At 37.7% G+C, this 18,170-nt stretch overlaps 1 protein-coding gene across 9 annotated transcripts in view; it reads right to left on the bottom strand.

Annotated features, from left to right (window-relative positions):
• The window catches only part of LOC117402985 (ADP-ribose glycohydrolase MACROD1-like), a 921,538-nt gene that overhangs the window by 30,700 nt on the left and 872,668 nt on the right, over positions 1-18,170 (bottom strand). For 3 of the 9 annotated variants that reach the window (XM_059024412.1, XM_059024416.1, XM_059024415.1), the window contains 7 exons: positions 15,663-15,719; positions 15,074-15,127; positions 14,403-14,474; positions 7,097-7,177; positions 5,495-5,578; positions 5,203-5,250; positions 1,817-1,888 (listed from right to left, as the gene is read on the bottom strand). In XM_059024412.1, coding sequence (XP_058880395.1) covers positions 1,817-1,888; positions 5,203-5,250; positions 5,495-5,578; positions 7,097-7,177; positions 14,403-14,474; positions 15,074-15,127; positions 15,663-15,719 — 468 coding nt within the window. The remainder of the gene's footprint in view (positions 1-1,816; positions 1,889-5,202; positions 5,251-5,494; positions 5,579-7,096; positions 7,178-14,402; positions 14,475-15,073; positions 15,128-15,662; positions 15,720-18,170) is intronic. The other 6 variants (XM_034004762.3, XM_034004766.3, XM_034004767.3 and 3 more) reach the window with 4 other exon arrangements.

Raw genomic sequence — 18,170 nt, 5'->3', positions numbered from 1 at the left:
ATCTGTGCTGACTATCTGGCGCATGCATAGTACTGCAGGAAGGGGGCAGCAGCAGCGTAGAACTGCCTGTCAGTCATGGCGATGACATGGAGAGGTGGGGAAGGGGGTGTGTTGGCTTTCCCTCTCTCTGAGTGGCTGAGAGGCAGGCCTTGGGGTATTGCTCGGCCCATACTGCAGGTTGTGCATTCGGGTGGCCGGAGAGAGGATACCCAGTGATGCTGGGGAAAGATGTCAGTGTAAAGAAAGAGCAGGCAAGCATGGCTGAGTGAGACAGCCTGCCTTAATAGAAACTAAAAAGTAAAATAAATAATTACTTACCTGAGGGGACTGTGTAGTTATATAGGGAACTCTGGCCACCCCAATGTATAGAAAATAGCTGAGCGTAGGTCGGAGGCCCGTACTGACCGGCTTAGCGGCATGGGGGCACTGCGTAAGCAGCACTTTTGTTTTGTAGTTTTATTACTGTGTTTTATTTTCCCTTTTTCTTTCGCCTTTTGTTTTTATTATTATTTTTGAGCACTTGTATGTGCACTGGACTGTATACCAGTATTGGAAACCCCGTGGTCCTGTTTACTGTTGCCAGTATTCAGGCCACGGACAACAGCGCCCTCTGCGGGTAGAAATAAATCAGTGCGCCTGAGCACCGTTACAAATAAAACCTTCTGTCTCCCGTGTGTGTCAGTCAATTGCCCACCACCCTTCCACAATACCATATACTGTTTTGTATATCTGTATATAACACATAGATTTTCCTAAAATGTATAAAAGGGTGCTCTTTATAATCTGAGAATTAAGGTAGTCCAAATGATGAAAAACATCATGTAGATCATCCATGCTAGAAATAGAAGCCATCTTAAAATGCAAAAGAGGACACCCACTAACAATACCTACATGCCTGCAAAACCCACTTCTCATTGGCAGCTATACAGCATCTCATCACTTTGTGAATTACTTAGCATAATTCACTGCTCTTTATTGTGTAGTCTATATGTCTCACCTACCATACAAATGACTAGTTCAAAAGTAAATGGGCATTATAAAACAACAGTAAAGCACTGGTCTATGACAATTAAACAATCTGTAGCGACATCATTTAATAAAAATCAGTCACCTTGTCGCTAGTGCTTTTATTTACATGACCAACTACATGTATTATACATCCCTAATTATTTGATAAGAGTGTCAAGACTGTTAAATACATGCATTGGATGACCTAAAGGTTAATTCATTTCTTTCAAATGGTCTGAGGAAGAATACATATTAATTCTTAAATGATTAAATTCCTTCAAAATATCTATTATGGGTGCGTAAAGAAACAGTTATAAACAAAATGCTTTAGCTTGAATAAAAGGCTATTATTTATGTTAAAACAGTATTTCACCTCTTTATTCTATTTCAATGCCTCTGCGCTCTATTGGATAACTCCTTGTAGTAGTATATGAACTTAATATAAAAGAGCAGAACTAAAACAAGTACAAGAGCTTGGACAATTTGTCTTCACTATCTTCTAGAATATATTTAAAAAGTCTAATATATGTTTACGATATCGGAAATTATTTGATTAGCTCAGTTTAAGTAATAAACATTCTTGATACAAATCACAAGTTAAACCTTTGTGAATAGGGCCCACTGTATGATACTGAAAGTTGAATCACACAAAACAGTTCCTTTTCTTCGAAACTCTACCCCAGAATGCAAATAAAGGTGTTGCTGTACTGAAGCGTATCCCTCTAGTCAATGCAATTAGCCATCACACTCACTGATTGTTATTCAGTTTCCATCGCAAGCACTGTGACACAGTTTAAGGTTACCTTACCCTGATCCTCCATTAGTTCATCTTCTGGTTTGGAACCGCCTCTGGACAGCTCTTTGGAATCTAGGTTTGGATCTTTAATAGAAAAAAACAAAAACAAAATGTTACTATAACAATTTTAAAAGATATTAATACAAATGTCCCTACCCTGTTAGGATTTTCTCACAGAAAGGTAATATATCTGATCTAAAATCTCAAATGAGCAAGGTCAAATCAATATTTTCTACTTGTCTCAAATCAGTTCCTGTTCAACAGCCTCACCTGAGAAAGGCTAAACCGACAGAATGTTTGATAGATGATGTGCAGTTGATGCTGCAGAGAGTACACTGTGAGGGCTGGTGCTGGGATAGTTTCTAGACAATGCAAGAGTCATGCATTGCTGCTGGCAGAATAATATTCTCTGACCTTGAATGTAATCCAGTCTTGTTTCCCCAGCATAATGTAAAAAGAGCACTGAAAAAAGTGAGTGATCAAAAGACTATCTTCAAGGCACCATTGAAATTATGTCCCTTGCAGCCCATTGTTGAAGTCATATCCTCTTATGCTTTGATGCTAAATGAAAGTAAGCCAGGGGTGATCAGATAATGGACAATGCATACAATACTTGATCATTTTTGGGTTTCTGGTTGAATGAATGAAGGGGTCCATATTTGTTTATATTCCCTACTCTTCAGTGGTCCTTGGATTAATAGTGTAGTTCACTGACTGCAACTACCTATTCTCAACCTGTTGTCAAGGCTTGCTTTGTAGGACCTTTTGTGCGAATAATGCCATTCTACAGACTGAAAGGGTCACTGTGCCTCAGTAGTAGATCATTTAACACTTAACACTGTGGGGAAGGCGACACTAAAGTGCCATCACAATAGCTTTGTAATTGGATAAAGGAACATATTAGCAACAGGAACTATGGCCATATTTAGCACAGACTCTCTCCCAGCATCTCTTAGTCGTTAATGAACACAAGTTATTTTCTTGGGCAAACACTGCTTAGCAATCCTAAAGGTACTACACATGCAGCAACAACTACTATAGGAAATAATATATACCAAAGCCCAGCAAAAAATAAGCTCCTGAGCACCACTTACAAATATACAAACACAGGGCAATTGTTAATTTTGTTCTGACAACCTTTGCCCAGAGGCGATTCCTACTGAGTACTCCAAAATTACATTCATGTCAAACATGTCCCAGTGAGTATAGCAGACAGCCAAAAAGTGGCATGAAACAGCCAATTAAAGAATCCCCTTTCACACAAGAATTCCTCAGTGGAAATGCCATCCACTAAAAAGCTATCCACTTGAGGAACACAGCGTGTAAAATATGTCTTATATGAGACAACTACTGGGATAAAGTTTGAGTAATGTCTACAATTAGACACAGAAGAAACTGAAAAAACAGGTACAGATGGATACAGAAGGCTCTTTTTAGTTGTTTTTTGTTATGAGCTCTATGCTGGAAATAGGCTTCTGAAAGGGGAAAACACTTGCTTGGCAAGGTGTATTTCTCATAGGAGACCAGATAATATACTGAGCAAAACAAGTTGGGACTATCAGGTAATTTGTTTTGGGGGTTTAAGATATCTCTAATTAGCCTAAAACACTCCACACAAACTTTACAAAATAACCAAATGAACAAGTGGTAACATTTTTAGGTATATGAAAAATATGAGTTATACCTCGTCATATATAATTAATATTGTGGACATTTAAATCAGTGTGGACTTTGTCACATTTTCATCAAATTTAGGTAAATATCTACTATTGTATATCTTTTCTGTTCAAAAATAACAATAAACCCCATATCTGCTTTAATAAAAGGCTACCAAGATCTAAGAGGGAGTCACATGCCCATTTCTCCCATTTTTCTACATCATTTGTGCAAAAGCAACAAAAAAGCTGTATTGTACAGTATATCATATTTCATGATCATTTTAAACCTGGCCACTTGTTTGTGGTGGGTTAAGAGTGGTTCTGATTCATGCATGCACTTAGAATGGCAAAGATGACTTGTTAAACATACAGATGATTTAGCAGAAGCAACATTTAGATTCGTATGCCACTTAATCTGACTTCACAGTAAAGATAATCAGGTTTAAACCATGAATGTCAATTTAAACTCAGAGGTTATTGGTTTCCATTGAGTAATATGGCATAACCATGTCCAATCCTTATAATCCTTATTTAGCTGCCTCAACCTTGAGAAATACATCCAAGTTCAGTACAGTTTGGAATGCATGCTACAAAAAAACAAAGCTCCTTCCCTGAGACAGCTCAATATACAGTAACAACACACAAAACTCAGGTAGTTCCTAAATTAAAAGAACACGCATACATTTTTCAGCAGTTAAAAGGAACTGCTGAGGAACTGAGGTGTAAAAAATGTACAGTTTGTTCAGTTACCTTACATAATCTCTGAGTGTGTCCTGTATTCTGTGTTTCAAGTGTAAACTACTGTATTGTCCATTAATATGTCATACTGATTAAGGGATACTCAATGAACATTACCCTAGATACTGTGGTAACATTGGGCTCTATTCATTATAGGTGTTTTTCATTTTTTTCTAATCTTTTTTTTTTTTTGCAGCTTTGTGCTAACGTTTGACTTTAATTATCTCCCGTTTTCCTTCAACAACTAATGCAAACTTAATTTAAATATGTGCCGCGCCCGAGTATGAGTGTTTCAGATAAATGTATTATTTAAGTTCCTATGACTATCATTTTCTGTACATGTATTTTATTGATACAGTTTGCTATGTGGAAAAGGGGCTCTGACTCCACTCATTGCTCTGGGGCACCGGAAGAAGTGTCTGCAGCTGACATATGGCTTTGGTCTGCGAAAGAAGTATAAACCAACCTTTACAGGTTACTTTGGATTTGATGAACAATACCTTCCACTGGGGAATGTCTTGCCTCATGGTTTTTACACTCCAGTGGTTCTAACAAATATGGAATGCATTTTATAAGATCACATAGTCTACTTATATAAATAAATAAACAAAACAATAAAATTGATAAATATTAACCATTTTTTATGGAACCTCTCAAGTCCTGCCAACACTTCTGTACATCGGTAAAATTGTATACCCCAATCACTATTTGAAGGATCGTTTTCATCCATCTCGTATTTAACAGATAAAAGCGCAAATTAACATTTATCAAGGTGTGTTACCAACAAGAAGATCGGAATTCAATGCTAATTAGAATATTAATATCAATAAGGGAGCATTCCCACGAGGAATTATATGATTCATTAAAACGCATTCTCAAAAACATGAATTGCTATTTTGTTTAAAAGCATGTGTGGTAGGGTATCGCAAACCCACCAAAACAACGACAATTAATAATGAATATAGCCCATTTTCTGAGACATAAGGAAAGGAGTCTCCTCACCTGAGATCACAGATCCATTGCTGTTGGTGCAAGAGGTATAACTTAGAGCTTTTGAAAAAAAATAATTAAATAACAATAAAAAATAGGCATTTCAGGAAACCCATTTGGTATCTTTGTACAATAAAATATGCAACCTTTTAGTTTTCCTATGTTTGTTTTTTTTATAATGCAATTAATTAGGGCATTCACATAGTAAATGTTTCCCTCAGTTAATGTATCACAGCACCGAAGGTCTGTGTATTTTCAGATACAGCTGGCTGGCAGCTGTGGAATGAGCTTTATTGATCCTTACCCTTATTCTGACAGACTGCTGCCTCAGTTTCCATCCCTGTTAATTGACATCCGACTTCATCCTTATCTAAACCGGTCTTGCTTTCTGTTAACAAAGCAAACACTTGAAGAAAAAAAAAAAAATCCCAACAGAGGTCCCATAGAAAGCATGTCTACATTCTTTGATGCTTTATACTCAAGAATCTGTTGTTGCATTTGAGTGGAACTAAAGAAACTTCTTAATGTTCTTTAATGTTAGTTTTACTTAATATTACATGAGTGAGTGTTTAAGTTATGGATGAACTTCTAATGCATACATATTTAGTACTTCAGAATTTTACACTGTAGAAAGGGACTATCATTTTATGATTTATTATCCAATTATGTGTTTTCTGTATATATTTCTGTTGTTTCTGCTAAGCCGACAATTATTTGTTCAGCTTACAAACTATTCCAGCAATAGCTGTATTTTAAAAGACTTCAAGGCTTTTTTTCAGAAGTGAGGTCGTTAGCATATCGCAGTCTGACTGCTTCACATTTTGAGGTTTCCTTGATTGGGGGGCATGTTTGTTGCTTTTCACAGTACAGTACGTTACGGTTGATCAGTTACGACCCACTTGTGACCTGAGTTGTGCTTTTTTGCAAATGCTGCTGTTCTAGGAGCACCCAGGAGACTATCTTGATGGACACGTTGGTGAATGTAGCCACGTGCTGAGGAACGTTTAGGACATTTGTACACACACAAACTATCAGTCTTGTGAAGTCGCTGAGATCCATGTGCCTTCCCCTGATTGTTGCTAAACAGTTTCAGACAATTCTCACATAGGCCTACTATTTTACACAATTAGTGATTTTGAAATCAGAAAGTTGCAGTCAAACTATGAACAATGTAAAATGTATTCATTGTGCGATCAAACTCTACATTGTTAAACAAGTAGCTAAAAAAATGTTCAAGTTACATCCAAGCAGGTAAATAACATACTGAATTAAATTAGAGCCTGATATTTACAGTACCTTTAACAACTAGTGAATGATCGGATTTTTAGTAGTAGTAAACTATACTGGAGAATATACATGTTTAAACTTGACACCCTTCTTCCAGGGAAGATGCTGTACAGTGCAGTTTAGATCAGGAGGCTTTGGTGGTTTAACAATGCTACTGTTGGGAATGGGCATATCTCCTGCCATTTTAATTATACTATTATATTAATTAGTTATTGTTATTATATAGGAATATATAACTGTTATGGGGTGTAATATGCAGAAGGTTACTATATTCAAACTGTAATATAATTACCATGTCATTTGCACATAATTATAAATATAAAGGTGATGAGTGGTGACATTGTACTTATTATGTACTCGTTGCCACTTAATTAAAGCACTGCTGAGTTATCAGGAGACAAACCCATTCCCCTATTCAGTCCCAAAGGGGGTTATTCTTAATTAGCTACATACTGCTAATTCAGTCTCTTTTTGCTCTTGTGTGAACAAGACTGTCGGTGCATTTATTAACTAGGACATGCAGAAATATATTATTAAATGTTCTGTGTAAACTAAAAAACTCCACTGTCCACAATTCCACGAATCTATCGAAAAAAAGCGATTTTAAATGTCTCCATACCCTCAGTCTCTGCACGATCCTCCATTGGATCATCCCCATGTTTCTGACCCTTGGTAGGCTTCTCTTGCTTGGTTTTCACATCTTAAAAGAGAGAAAATACTGTCAAGACATTTAGCATAGGATTAACTCCTTATTTAGCCCTCTTACGACTGGTTGCTACACCACAGTTTACACTTTGACACATTCGCAGGCAACATACCTATAATAAACATTAGAAACATTCAGTACTGTCAGCCAATCAGCTTCCAGTTCTAGCGGGCTGTAATATAATTGCCATGGGACAAGTCGTGGGGTCGAAACCACGAGGCAGACACCCCACTTGTACCCATACTGGGAATGCATGGATGCTGCCCTGGCATTCTGTAAGAGGGTTAGTCCCAAATGGCTCAAATGGGCCAGACCCAGAGCTGCAGGCTCGATGGGTTGGGATGCCATAAGGTTCCCTGTGCCTGATTGAGCAGGTGGCGGCACATCGGCAGTCTCCACGGCTGGCCGCTCAGCAGCTGCATCAGGGCTGAAAACCAGATCCTCCTGGGCCAATATGGGGCTACTAGGAGCACCATGGCCCAATCATGTCTGATTTTCTCCAGATGCAGCGGGGACATGGCGAACCAAGGCATCTATTCCCAGTAGTTCCCCGCCTATTATGGAGAACCAGTGTGTGGATTACAGGGAGATAAAGAGGTCTATCTCTGCTCTCCTGAACTTCTACCAGGTGAGGCTTACCACCTCGGGGTGAAGCCTCCACTATGAGCTGCTGGGGACTCCCCTTGAGGAGGTCTGTCGCCCAGTTCGTCACCCGGGGCAGAAGAACTGCCCGCAGTGAGAGGTTCTCGTGCACCCACAGCAAAAGCTTGCAGACTGGTCTGGTGGTTGATGTAGGTTGATGTGTTACTTGAACTTTGTGGAAAAAATTCTGCAGCTCTAAACACTGATGTGGAGACCCCTCTATGGAGGGTTCCACACACCTTGTATACCCCAGCCATTCCACACAGCACCCCAGCCCAGGCTGGACACGTCGTGGTGATGACCTCCCTTCTGGTGACACTGCACAGCACTACGCCTAGGCGTAGATGGTCCGGCTGTTTCCACCAAGAGAGTGCACATAGACAGAGGTGGGACACTGTCAATAGACGATCATGGTTCAACACGGGCTGGAAGACCCTGCAGTTGAACCAGGCCTGCAGAGGGCGCATGTGCAGGACACCCAATGGAAGGGTCTTGGAAGCTGCTACCATCAAGCCCAGAAGTTTTTGTAACGTTACTATCATGAGCGTTCTTTGAGCTGAAAGACCTCCAAACAGGCGGCTATTCTCTGCACTATGCTGTCCGACATAGTGTACAGCATGGATCCGGAGCCTGTCCGTTCAGTGTTGACAGACGGAGTAGATTCTTATTAACCAGGTGCAGCTCATCCAGCTGTTGTGGTGAGGGCCTGTGGCTGTCAGAGAGAGACCTCAGCAAATAGGACTGGTAGGCTACCAGAATACTATTAAAGTTGCCCAGTTGTGCGGCGAACACACTGGCTGAATAGGCACGCTTGAGGATCACCTCCAAGACTCTGTTTGTTAAATAAATAGGCGACTGTACCAACGCAGCAATTAAGCCTCCACTGGTGGAAATTGGGCCAGACCCAGCTTCTCCGCATCATGCACCTTATATAAGGTGTCCATAGACTGTCCATAGGAAAAAACAGTATATATATACATTTTTGGAAATACATGCAATATAAATGACCTAATTTAAGAACTTGACAAGTCATGCAGTGTTTCAAGAGGCGTTTTGAAACCCTGCATGGTGATTTCAGTGTCAAATATCAAATATGGTCAAGGTTTATACATTGATAAAATTGCCTCAATGTAGTGCTAGTACTGGAAATCCAATTAGTTATTTATATAGAGATTTACTGCTCACTACCACAATGAAATAGCAGATTCAATATACTTGTCCTAGATATTGGCTAGAAGCAGGAAAGATGATTAAAAAATGTATACTTCAGGCAGCAGGTGCTATGTTGGAAGGAAACATTAAAAGAGAGAAGCAATGTGAACTTAAAATGATTCTGTTACCCTAGCCACTGACACTCTAAGGATGGAACTGTAGGCTTCAGATGTGAAAGACAAACTTGTTAGTGAAGTAAGATGAATCCATCAGCATTCCAGGTGTGATCTGAGTGTATACCTGTGGTTATTATTTCACTATTCAGAGGCACACTGAAGACGGCCACTGCCCAAAACCCTTTTAAAATGATATTCAATAGCAGTGCAGTGGTACTACATTGTTTCAATGCAAAGGAACAGAGGGCAGCCTATGTCAACCAATCAGCGGATGGGATTTGTCAAAATTCTATTACATTTTATTGTGTGCACAGATTTAATCTCGTACATAGAACATACAATACATTAATTATATTCTTTACTTGTAGTTCCTGTGCATAAAGTTAATTTGTAATAAAGATTCAGTCTTCAAAAAAGGACAAGAAGGCCCTCCTTGTAACATTCCTGGATTTAGTTAACATGAGAACCATGTTATGAAAGTTATGCCACCCATCTAGAACTGCCAAAGAAGTCATTTTGACTGCCTTTTACAATACATGTTTCTATTTTGAATATAACCTACAATATTCAATTAGTTCAGTCTGTTGTTATCTCTACTGGACATGGCAGCCATCAATTCCTTCATTTTGTACAAGGAATGCACTGGGGAAAATATCAGTAGGAGAGATTTCATCTTGAAGCTAACCACAGAGCTTCAGCAGAAACATTTTGATCAGAAAACTGCAAAGCAGCAGGCAAATGCAGTTCAACTTGGATTCAGTGCTGCACCGAGTGACTTGCAAGAGAAAACATATGCTACTTTCGTTTTAAATAAAAAAAATTATGTTGTGTTTACAGTTTTGTATGTACATATACCTGTTTACACACTAGTTTCTTTTGAAATGTTATTATAGTTTTTCATTTTTTGAAGTAGTGCTTTATATGTGGTAAGTTTGAAAATAAACCCTTTTATGTGTAATTGTTCATTTAAATACATCATTTCGGCTATGCAGATATTTGATATGACGTGATTGAATAAAACTTTTGAGTTGTATCCGATAGCTTGTCTTTCATTTTAATACTGATGTTGTTTAAAATGTAACTGTTTTAGGTATCAGTATGACCGCAGCGGTTCTAGTGTTAATGCATATGGTTCAGTGCCACTGAAGCTCCTTTGGGATGCATTTGAGTTCTTCAGTGTACCCAGTGCTATAACAGGGTTAGTGAAAGCCTACTCTGGGACTTGCAGTTCTGTTTTTCAACTCCAGCATTTACCAATACTTGGCAGTTTCTCGATGTTGGAATCATAGCAGTGCACCATTTTCCCATGGCCTTCACCATGACACTATAAGTCATTATTAGGTCATCGAAATCAGTTCAACCCCTTCCCTAGAACCCTCGTGGGAATGTGGCTGGAGAATATAAAAAGACGCATGCCAGGCTTATTAGGAGGAGAGTGTCAGAGGCGAGACGTGAGTCTAAATGAATAGAAAAACAATATACTTGTTTGAAAGTGTTTGTGTTTGGCCAGCGTGCCCTTTGCTTTGTTTTGTGTGTTCTTTTTGTTTAAACTGTTTATTTTGTTTAATTATTAAATACGAGCGCAGCAGCGCCGTTTTCCCATACAAACATTGTTATTCTTTCATTTCCTGGTCCGTAATGTCACCACACCTGTGCACTGCAACCACTCTGCCACAGTCTCTTATAGGAGAAAACATTTTGCACTGTTAAGTGACTAGAACTAGCCCAAATGGCACAAGATATGAACTTGGTACAATGGTATAAAATATAAATGTTGAGAGTTCTACCACTGAATAACTTTTATGGATTAGTTTATAGAGTAAGTCTTTTTAACCGGATGTCATTTTAGAATCCATCCCGCATGCACTTATTCAAATTACGCTCCATTGCTATGCAGAGCTTGATCTAAGGAAAGCATTTCTCTGAACTCAGCTGTTTAATTTAGATTTAAACATACTTTCCCTTCCATACATTGCACTTGTTATATAAACAGAATGTTAATGGAGTGCTGATTTGATGTCGCTCATGAGACTAGCTGTAGACAATCCACCTTCCTCCTTTGGGGGCCTGTCGGCTAATCGGCCATTCTCATTTGTGAAAGTACAGTACTCCATGATTGTCATGATTGTAATGGGGCATGCTCTATGTATATACACGGAAAATCCTTTCTACAGCAGTACCATATCAATACTAGTTGTTCTGTAATGTTTCCGGAGCACTGTGCATCGTACACTGTGTTCTGATCAAAAGCAATTGTCTTGCCATTGCTTGCAATAGTGTGGTCCGCATATGGTTATGCTTAGGCTTCTTCATGGTAATAAAATGGTATTATAATGGTAGCCTCATGGTATTGTTCAACCCTTCTGACTTCATCTGCTTCAGCACACAATAAGAAAATAAATGGGTGATGGACCATTTATACTCAGGTCTTATCTAATTTTAACTAACTGAAAAGAGAGTAGGCATTCAAATTAGAGACACAGACAGACAGAGAGAGAGAGAGAGAGAGAGAGAGAGAGAGAGAGAGAGAGAGAGAGAGAGAGAGGAGAAGGCAATCTCCTGAAACTGATTTTGCTGAAACCCAAATTCAGAGAATTGATTTGCACATTGATTGTCAGGCACCCAGAAAAGGATTTAATTGACTGGAAAGCTCAATATTAAAACACCGGTTCCAGTCAAGTGGGGCTCGACTAACGCTTGTAAGGCTGCTTTGCTGGCACCAAAACAAGAAATAGTTCTCGTCTCACAAACAGGCAGCAGAAAAATTGCCTGCATATTAAACGCTACCCTAATCCTGGATTTATGCCTATGATCCAAAATGGAACACTGCTACATCTGAATAAACCCCACACTTTGCTTAGTCCACATGTGCTAATTATATTATAAATGGAACTTAATAGTGTGGTGTGTAAACATATTAAAAATCACATGCATTAACCTCTTTCTAAGTAGCTTTCACAATAGCCATGTTAATCACACGGCAACAATGACCTATTTGACAGAATTTTGTTGAAGACCAGTTAATATTGCTGGATTCTGCCAAGTCAACACCCTGGTTTGAACAATTGACCCACTCCAACCTTTAGCAGAAAGACACATTTCACCATTAATTTCTGGCTTTTAATAACCATGTGCAAATAATGTCTGAGGGGAAATATCGCGGCTCACGTGAATAGAAAAAACTGCCTAGAAGTAGTTGCAGTTTGTAAGTTTCAGATCAGATGATACACTCTGTAGTCTTACACTACAATCCATATTTTTATTTTTATTTTTTTTAGACACAGCGAAAGCTTGTAACTCAGGCACCATTTTTTGTCTTGAACATTTTAATGCTATAGTGCTACGTTGGATGTTAATTTATTATTTCGTGTTGTGTTTTCACACTGGACACCGCTATTTCTTACTTGCAGAGATTATGTAAAGCCCTTTATTTTTGTGGACCGAACATTTCATTGTTTATATATATATATATATATATATATATATATATATATATATATATATATATATATATATATATATTAGATGTAGCAACTTTTATCTTGGCGTTTTTCACCTACAAATGTGGTTTTTCATGATGTGAACACTGCAGCATTAAAGTCTCATGTTTTTTTCATGAAAAGATTTGAAATGACAAAACAGTTGACATACTGCAGCAGCTTTGAATTGTATTTCACCAGTCATTAAATATGCTAACTGCACTTCTTGATCCTTTATTGTGACTGTGTGTTGTGCTCTACCTTTCCATTTTAAGCATGACTAATTCTACTAATGTTAAAAATACTCCCTTTGCAATAATGCCTTTTATTTCGCCCCTACCCATGTCAAGCCCCGCCCCCACCCACCCCCACACACATACTTTTGCCTCAAAGACAACTTTATGCCCCCTGGGCGTTGACTCGGCAGATTCCGGTATAATTTTTTTTAAATCAAAATGATATCAAGTGCTTTTGAGTGAAGTCAAACCAGATCCCCAAATCATGCAATCTAAAAAACTGATGGACCGTGGGTGCATTTACTTATGCAACAATGAATGTTTGAAAGGTTTATTACATATTCAGGACAGAAGTAAGTCTGCTGACAAAAAATTATTTTAGTAAATCCTTGTATCCTTCAATTAATCACGCCAACCTGTCTACAGTTTTTTTTGTTGTTGTTGTTTTTTCATCTACACCACAATATTTGTGCCTCATCATTTCTAACTACATTTATTGTAACATTCTGACACTGGAATGCATATTTATTATAATTATATAGCTTTTGTCTCAATTATACTAAAAACAAATAGCAATGGCAACCATTGTACACCGACTGGACACAATATCAGAGTGACGTGCTAGCCCACAATACATAGTTCCCTAGTGCACTATTTGAGTTGAAACAGGTGTTTCTTGTCCAGTGCTGAAGGTTTCTATTATTTGAGCCACTGCAGATGTTACTTGTCACAAAATGTTGCATGTCTACTGGCTTGATACACCACATCCCGACTGTGGCTGAGTATTTTTTTTTTTTTTTTTTTTAAGAACACCCTTGAGCCTTCCCATATTTGTTACTGAACTGTTGCAAACTGACACATTGCTTTTATAGGTCTAGTGGATTACATGACATGCCATTTTTTGTTTCATTTTAATTTCATTCTTATACTTGTTGGAGGGTAGTCTTTGTGACCCATTCTGTGAATAGCTAGTTGCAGAATTTTCAGCGTATTTTGTAGAATAATATCAGTGGTCAGTTGATGTTTAAAGCTTTACTTCACAATACATCCCAATGCTTTTTTGAGATTTCACTGCGATCTGCACAATAATGTTACGACAATTCACTGTCCAAATATTTTAAGACAGCAACTCAATACATTTACAGTTTTAAAGCCAATAACCCTGCAATTTGTATTAAATCAATCTAACAGTGGGAAGCATGTTATTGATTTTGTGATAGCAGAAGAACTAATGAAGGTTTAAACAACTTATCAACACTGACTTTCCTCCATCTAGTTTTTTGGTTGTGTTCTGATGGTCTGATTAGAAACCAAGATAAGGAGATCTAAAATAATGTAAGATCTTATGTAACTTTACTTCTACAGAATACATATATTAAATGCAATAAAATGGAACATATTTTTTCTTGTATGACAGGGTACCAACAGGAGGTTGCTCCACATCAATGTTAAGCAATCATTTTATGAAAATACATGTTTGTGTAGAGGGTCTAAAAAGAGTCTAAAAAGAGTCTTTATTCCAAAAAGTCCTTACCAGAAGCTGACTCTTTGTTATTTCTGTCCCTCCCTTCCCTGGGTTCCTCTGATGCGGGGTTGTCTTCAGCATCTGGTATGATATGAAAATTAAAATTACATAACAGCCCACATAAAATATGTTATGGATCTACAGGTCTACACAGTATGTCATTGTAATTTAAATAATAAAGCCACTGATGCACAATGGGCTTGATAGTCAAAAACCATATGGATCTGCTGAATTCATAACTGAAATACAAAACAACTAAAGTTACAGAGTTTGCTTTATTACCGTGTATTTTATTCATATAAACATATTTTGTGTGGCATGTCTGGTTCTTTCCTACATTTTGTAATTTGAATTTGAATTGTTCATATTATTCCTGTTTTCAGATAGCTTTTTATGCCACAGTTTTGTGTGTTTCATAAATACTGAATACACACAATGCTCTTTATGTGGCACTGGTAAGATAAGGTATAAGATATAATTGAATATGGGAGATTCCAAACCTATAAGCCTTGTCTCCATGACAACAAGTTGACACCACAACAGGCTTACTTAAAAGGGAACATGAACATACTCACTCACAACATCCACCACTGACAGACACAATTCAAATACATTTTGTACAATCCATGTTAAACCAGCATAATGTAGCAATCAATGAATATCATTTTCACGCCTCCTACCTAAATTTTGACTCTCCATTTCAGCATCAGTGTTGTCAGGTTTGTCAGCTTCTTCTGGTAAAGAATGATACATTGTGTTCACTACCAAATAACATGTAACTGCTATAAGAGACAACACATGACAAAGAGAATGTTTCTATAGGGGGTTCTGTAAGACATCTAAAAAGATATGTCTGCTGAAGATTTTGACATCATTGGCTGATCATAATTAAACACAGTTAAGGATTACAAAATATGAATATACAGGGTGATACATACTGTAAACAAAAACCCCTTTAAAAATAAAATTGCCTCGTTTTTATGTTGAACCTCAGCAATGGGAGTGAACAGACTACTGAAACCTGAAGGCATGGTCCAAGTCTAAGAAGTCCCCACTTGACCAGGAGGGGTCCCTAAAACACGATAAGGTAAACTATCCTTTCCTCCCTAACCTGCAGAAGTGCTACCTTCAGGCCCTTTACCAAGATTATCAAGCCACACTGCATTTCAAGTTCCAGTGCTTCTACCAAAAGAATGATATAATGACATATTAGTGTATAATTCAAACATGGCTCTGGGACACAGCAGCGGTATTAACAGCATACAGTACCTTTTTGGCTTTCCATTTCTGCGTCAGCAGATTCAGTTTTGTCATTGTCTTCTTCTGCTGGAAATACATATAAGCAATGCATTATCAAGGGAGACTTGTAATATAATAAATACTCAACCCTTCCCTTGCTGTGCATACACATAGATTTGTAAGTCTAAATATTAAAAGCAGATCATAAAAAGGAAAAGCAGGTCAGAAACCTCATAATTATGCTTAGCTCAGAATAGCAAGCAAAAGGCATGTCTGACTGAAGTGCAGGTACCAGCACAATGAAACTACTTCCATTTTTATTCACTGTTGTATTCTTCCATCCATGCATTGCAAAATGAATCACAATCCCTTGTTTTAGTAACTAACTAGAAATTACATATCTTATGATGGCTGAAGAAAAAGGCTTTTATGGCTTTTATGACTGATCCTAACCCACACACCATTTGATCAAAGGGACTTTTTTTGCTAGCCAACCCCCCGACCCTACACATTAACAAAGCCATGAGTCAGACTGGACTATTTTAAAAAAATACACAAAAATCAAAGCCAAAATCTGAATACTAGCACAACATAGCCCTGTGGTTTTAAAAGCTCCTGTATTCTCTATATGATCCAGCTAATTCCAGCAGGTGGTGCCAGTGTAATGGAGATTCCTCATAGCATCCTCACTAATAACATACACTGCTGACAGATTGATACAAATCATCCTTTTTGTCTCTCACACACTTGCTGGTCTCTGGTAGCTGCAACCTTTCTCTAATACCCCTGTATGACTGCATATTTAGAAAGGCATTATAAATAGAGATGTCCCAGCAATCCCACAAAGGACAGGAGATCTGTGATTGTCATAAAGACCAGCCCTTAGAAAAGCATTCCCCCCCCCCCCCCCCAACATTTCCCCATACAGCTTCTAAAAGCTTTTATCACGAATGCAGCAACAGACAGAACTATTTGAAGAATTCATGAGCGTAGGTGCCAGGATTAATAGCTGTCACTCAAAGGGTAGAGGCCAAAATCTGAATACTAGCAACATAGCCCTGAATTTTCCCCAAATAGGACATTGCTTATGAATGTCCTGGATAAAACAGAACTTCCAGATCCCCTGTTCTTAAGAGATGACTACAGCCTAATGAGTATGTTATGAAGCATTTATTTATGAGCTAAGGGAATAGGTCTAGGAAAGCTTAAGACCCCACCTTCAAAATGTTAATGTACCGTAATTTAATTTATATACAATTAGAAAAATGTAATCTAGTTAGATCATGCCCATTGTTCAGAGGTCATCAGTCACATCACAACTATGTCAAACCTAATTAATTCTTGTTTTAACTTGGTTTCATATCCATCATGTAATTAAGAAACCCATAAACATCAGTGCTTCACGATGAAAGAGAAGACATAAAGAAAGTTTCACTGACCTTACACCTAAATGAGATTAGTGGTGCTAAAAAGAACAGCTCCCTTTACATCACATCACACCAAGCAGGCCTGTTTATAATAACACTCAAAAAATATGCAAAGAATATACCAGCATAGAAATACTGTTTCAGTAAATGCTTTTTAAAAGTGATTTAAGGTCTTTTCTATATTATATTTAATTGAATAATATGATTAATTATTAAATAGTGAAGCTTGGTTGGATCAGTCATGTCTCCAGAACCCTAGATCAAAGGTGTGCAACTAAACTTCTCACACGCCGCATATCTGGAAAACTAATGTAACCTAATGTGTATAGCGGGCCGCACATTACTAAAGAATAATCTGAGTTTAACCCTTAGCTGCAATATACATAGGCATATACATATAGGCAATTTCCCTTAGAATTATTGTTAAATTGATTTCGTAGTGCACGATACACATCACAAACAAAATATACAAAACAATTAAAAACAAAGCATTAACATTGTACTGTTATCATATACACGCGCTTTGCACAATAACACTAGATAAATGATTGCCTTACATGGATAGTAGAGAGTACTTTATTTGCTATAATAAGTTGAAATTGATTTGGTGAATTTCTTAACAGTCTTGTTGTTCAATACCATACACTTTTTCTCCTTCTCCCTTTTCGACAGTTATGTGTAGTATATACAGATGTAAATGTTTACTACTGAACTACTTATAATAATAAAAGTGAGGCCCTGTCTGCAATATTCATGAATTCAGTGACAAGGTCACAAGCAAGACCTAGAAAGAGAACAATTCCAATCCTGAATGTGCAAACATAAAAAACAAAATGGTTTTTAACAGGTTTTATAAAAATGAATATTCGGATGCTGCACGCTGATTGGCTATTGAAGAATTGTAACCGTGCAACTATATAGCACAATACACAGCAGGACTTATTTTTGCCTAAGCACAGTTCAATTAATAAATAATCAATACACTGAAATATTAAACTCACAATAAATATAGACACTGGTACACATACGTTTTTCAAAATTTAGTGACATTCCTTTCGTCGCATTTGATCTTGGCATGACAGTAGAGGCTAGAATTATAAGAAGAAAAACC

The sequence above is a fragment of the Acipenser ruthenus genome, chromosome 5 (assembly GCF_902713425.1).
Source record: "Acipenser ruthenus chromosome 5, fAciRut3.2 maternal haplotype, whole genome shotgun sequence".
Lineage (NCBI taxonomy): Eukaryota > Metazoa > Chordata > Actinopteri > Acipenseriformes > Acipenseridae > Acipenser > Acipenser ruthenus.
This window is presented reverse-complemented; position numbering and strand designations above follow the sequence as displayed.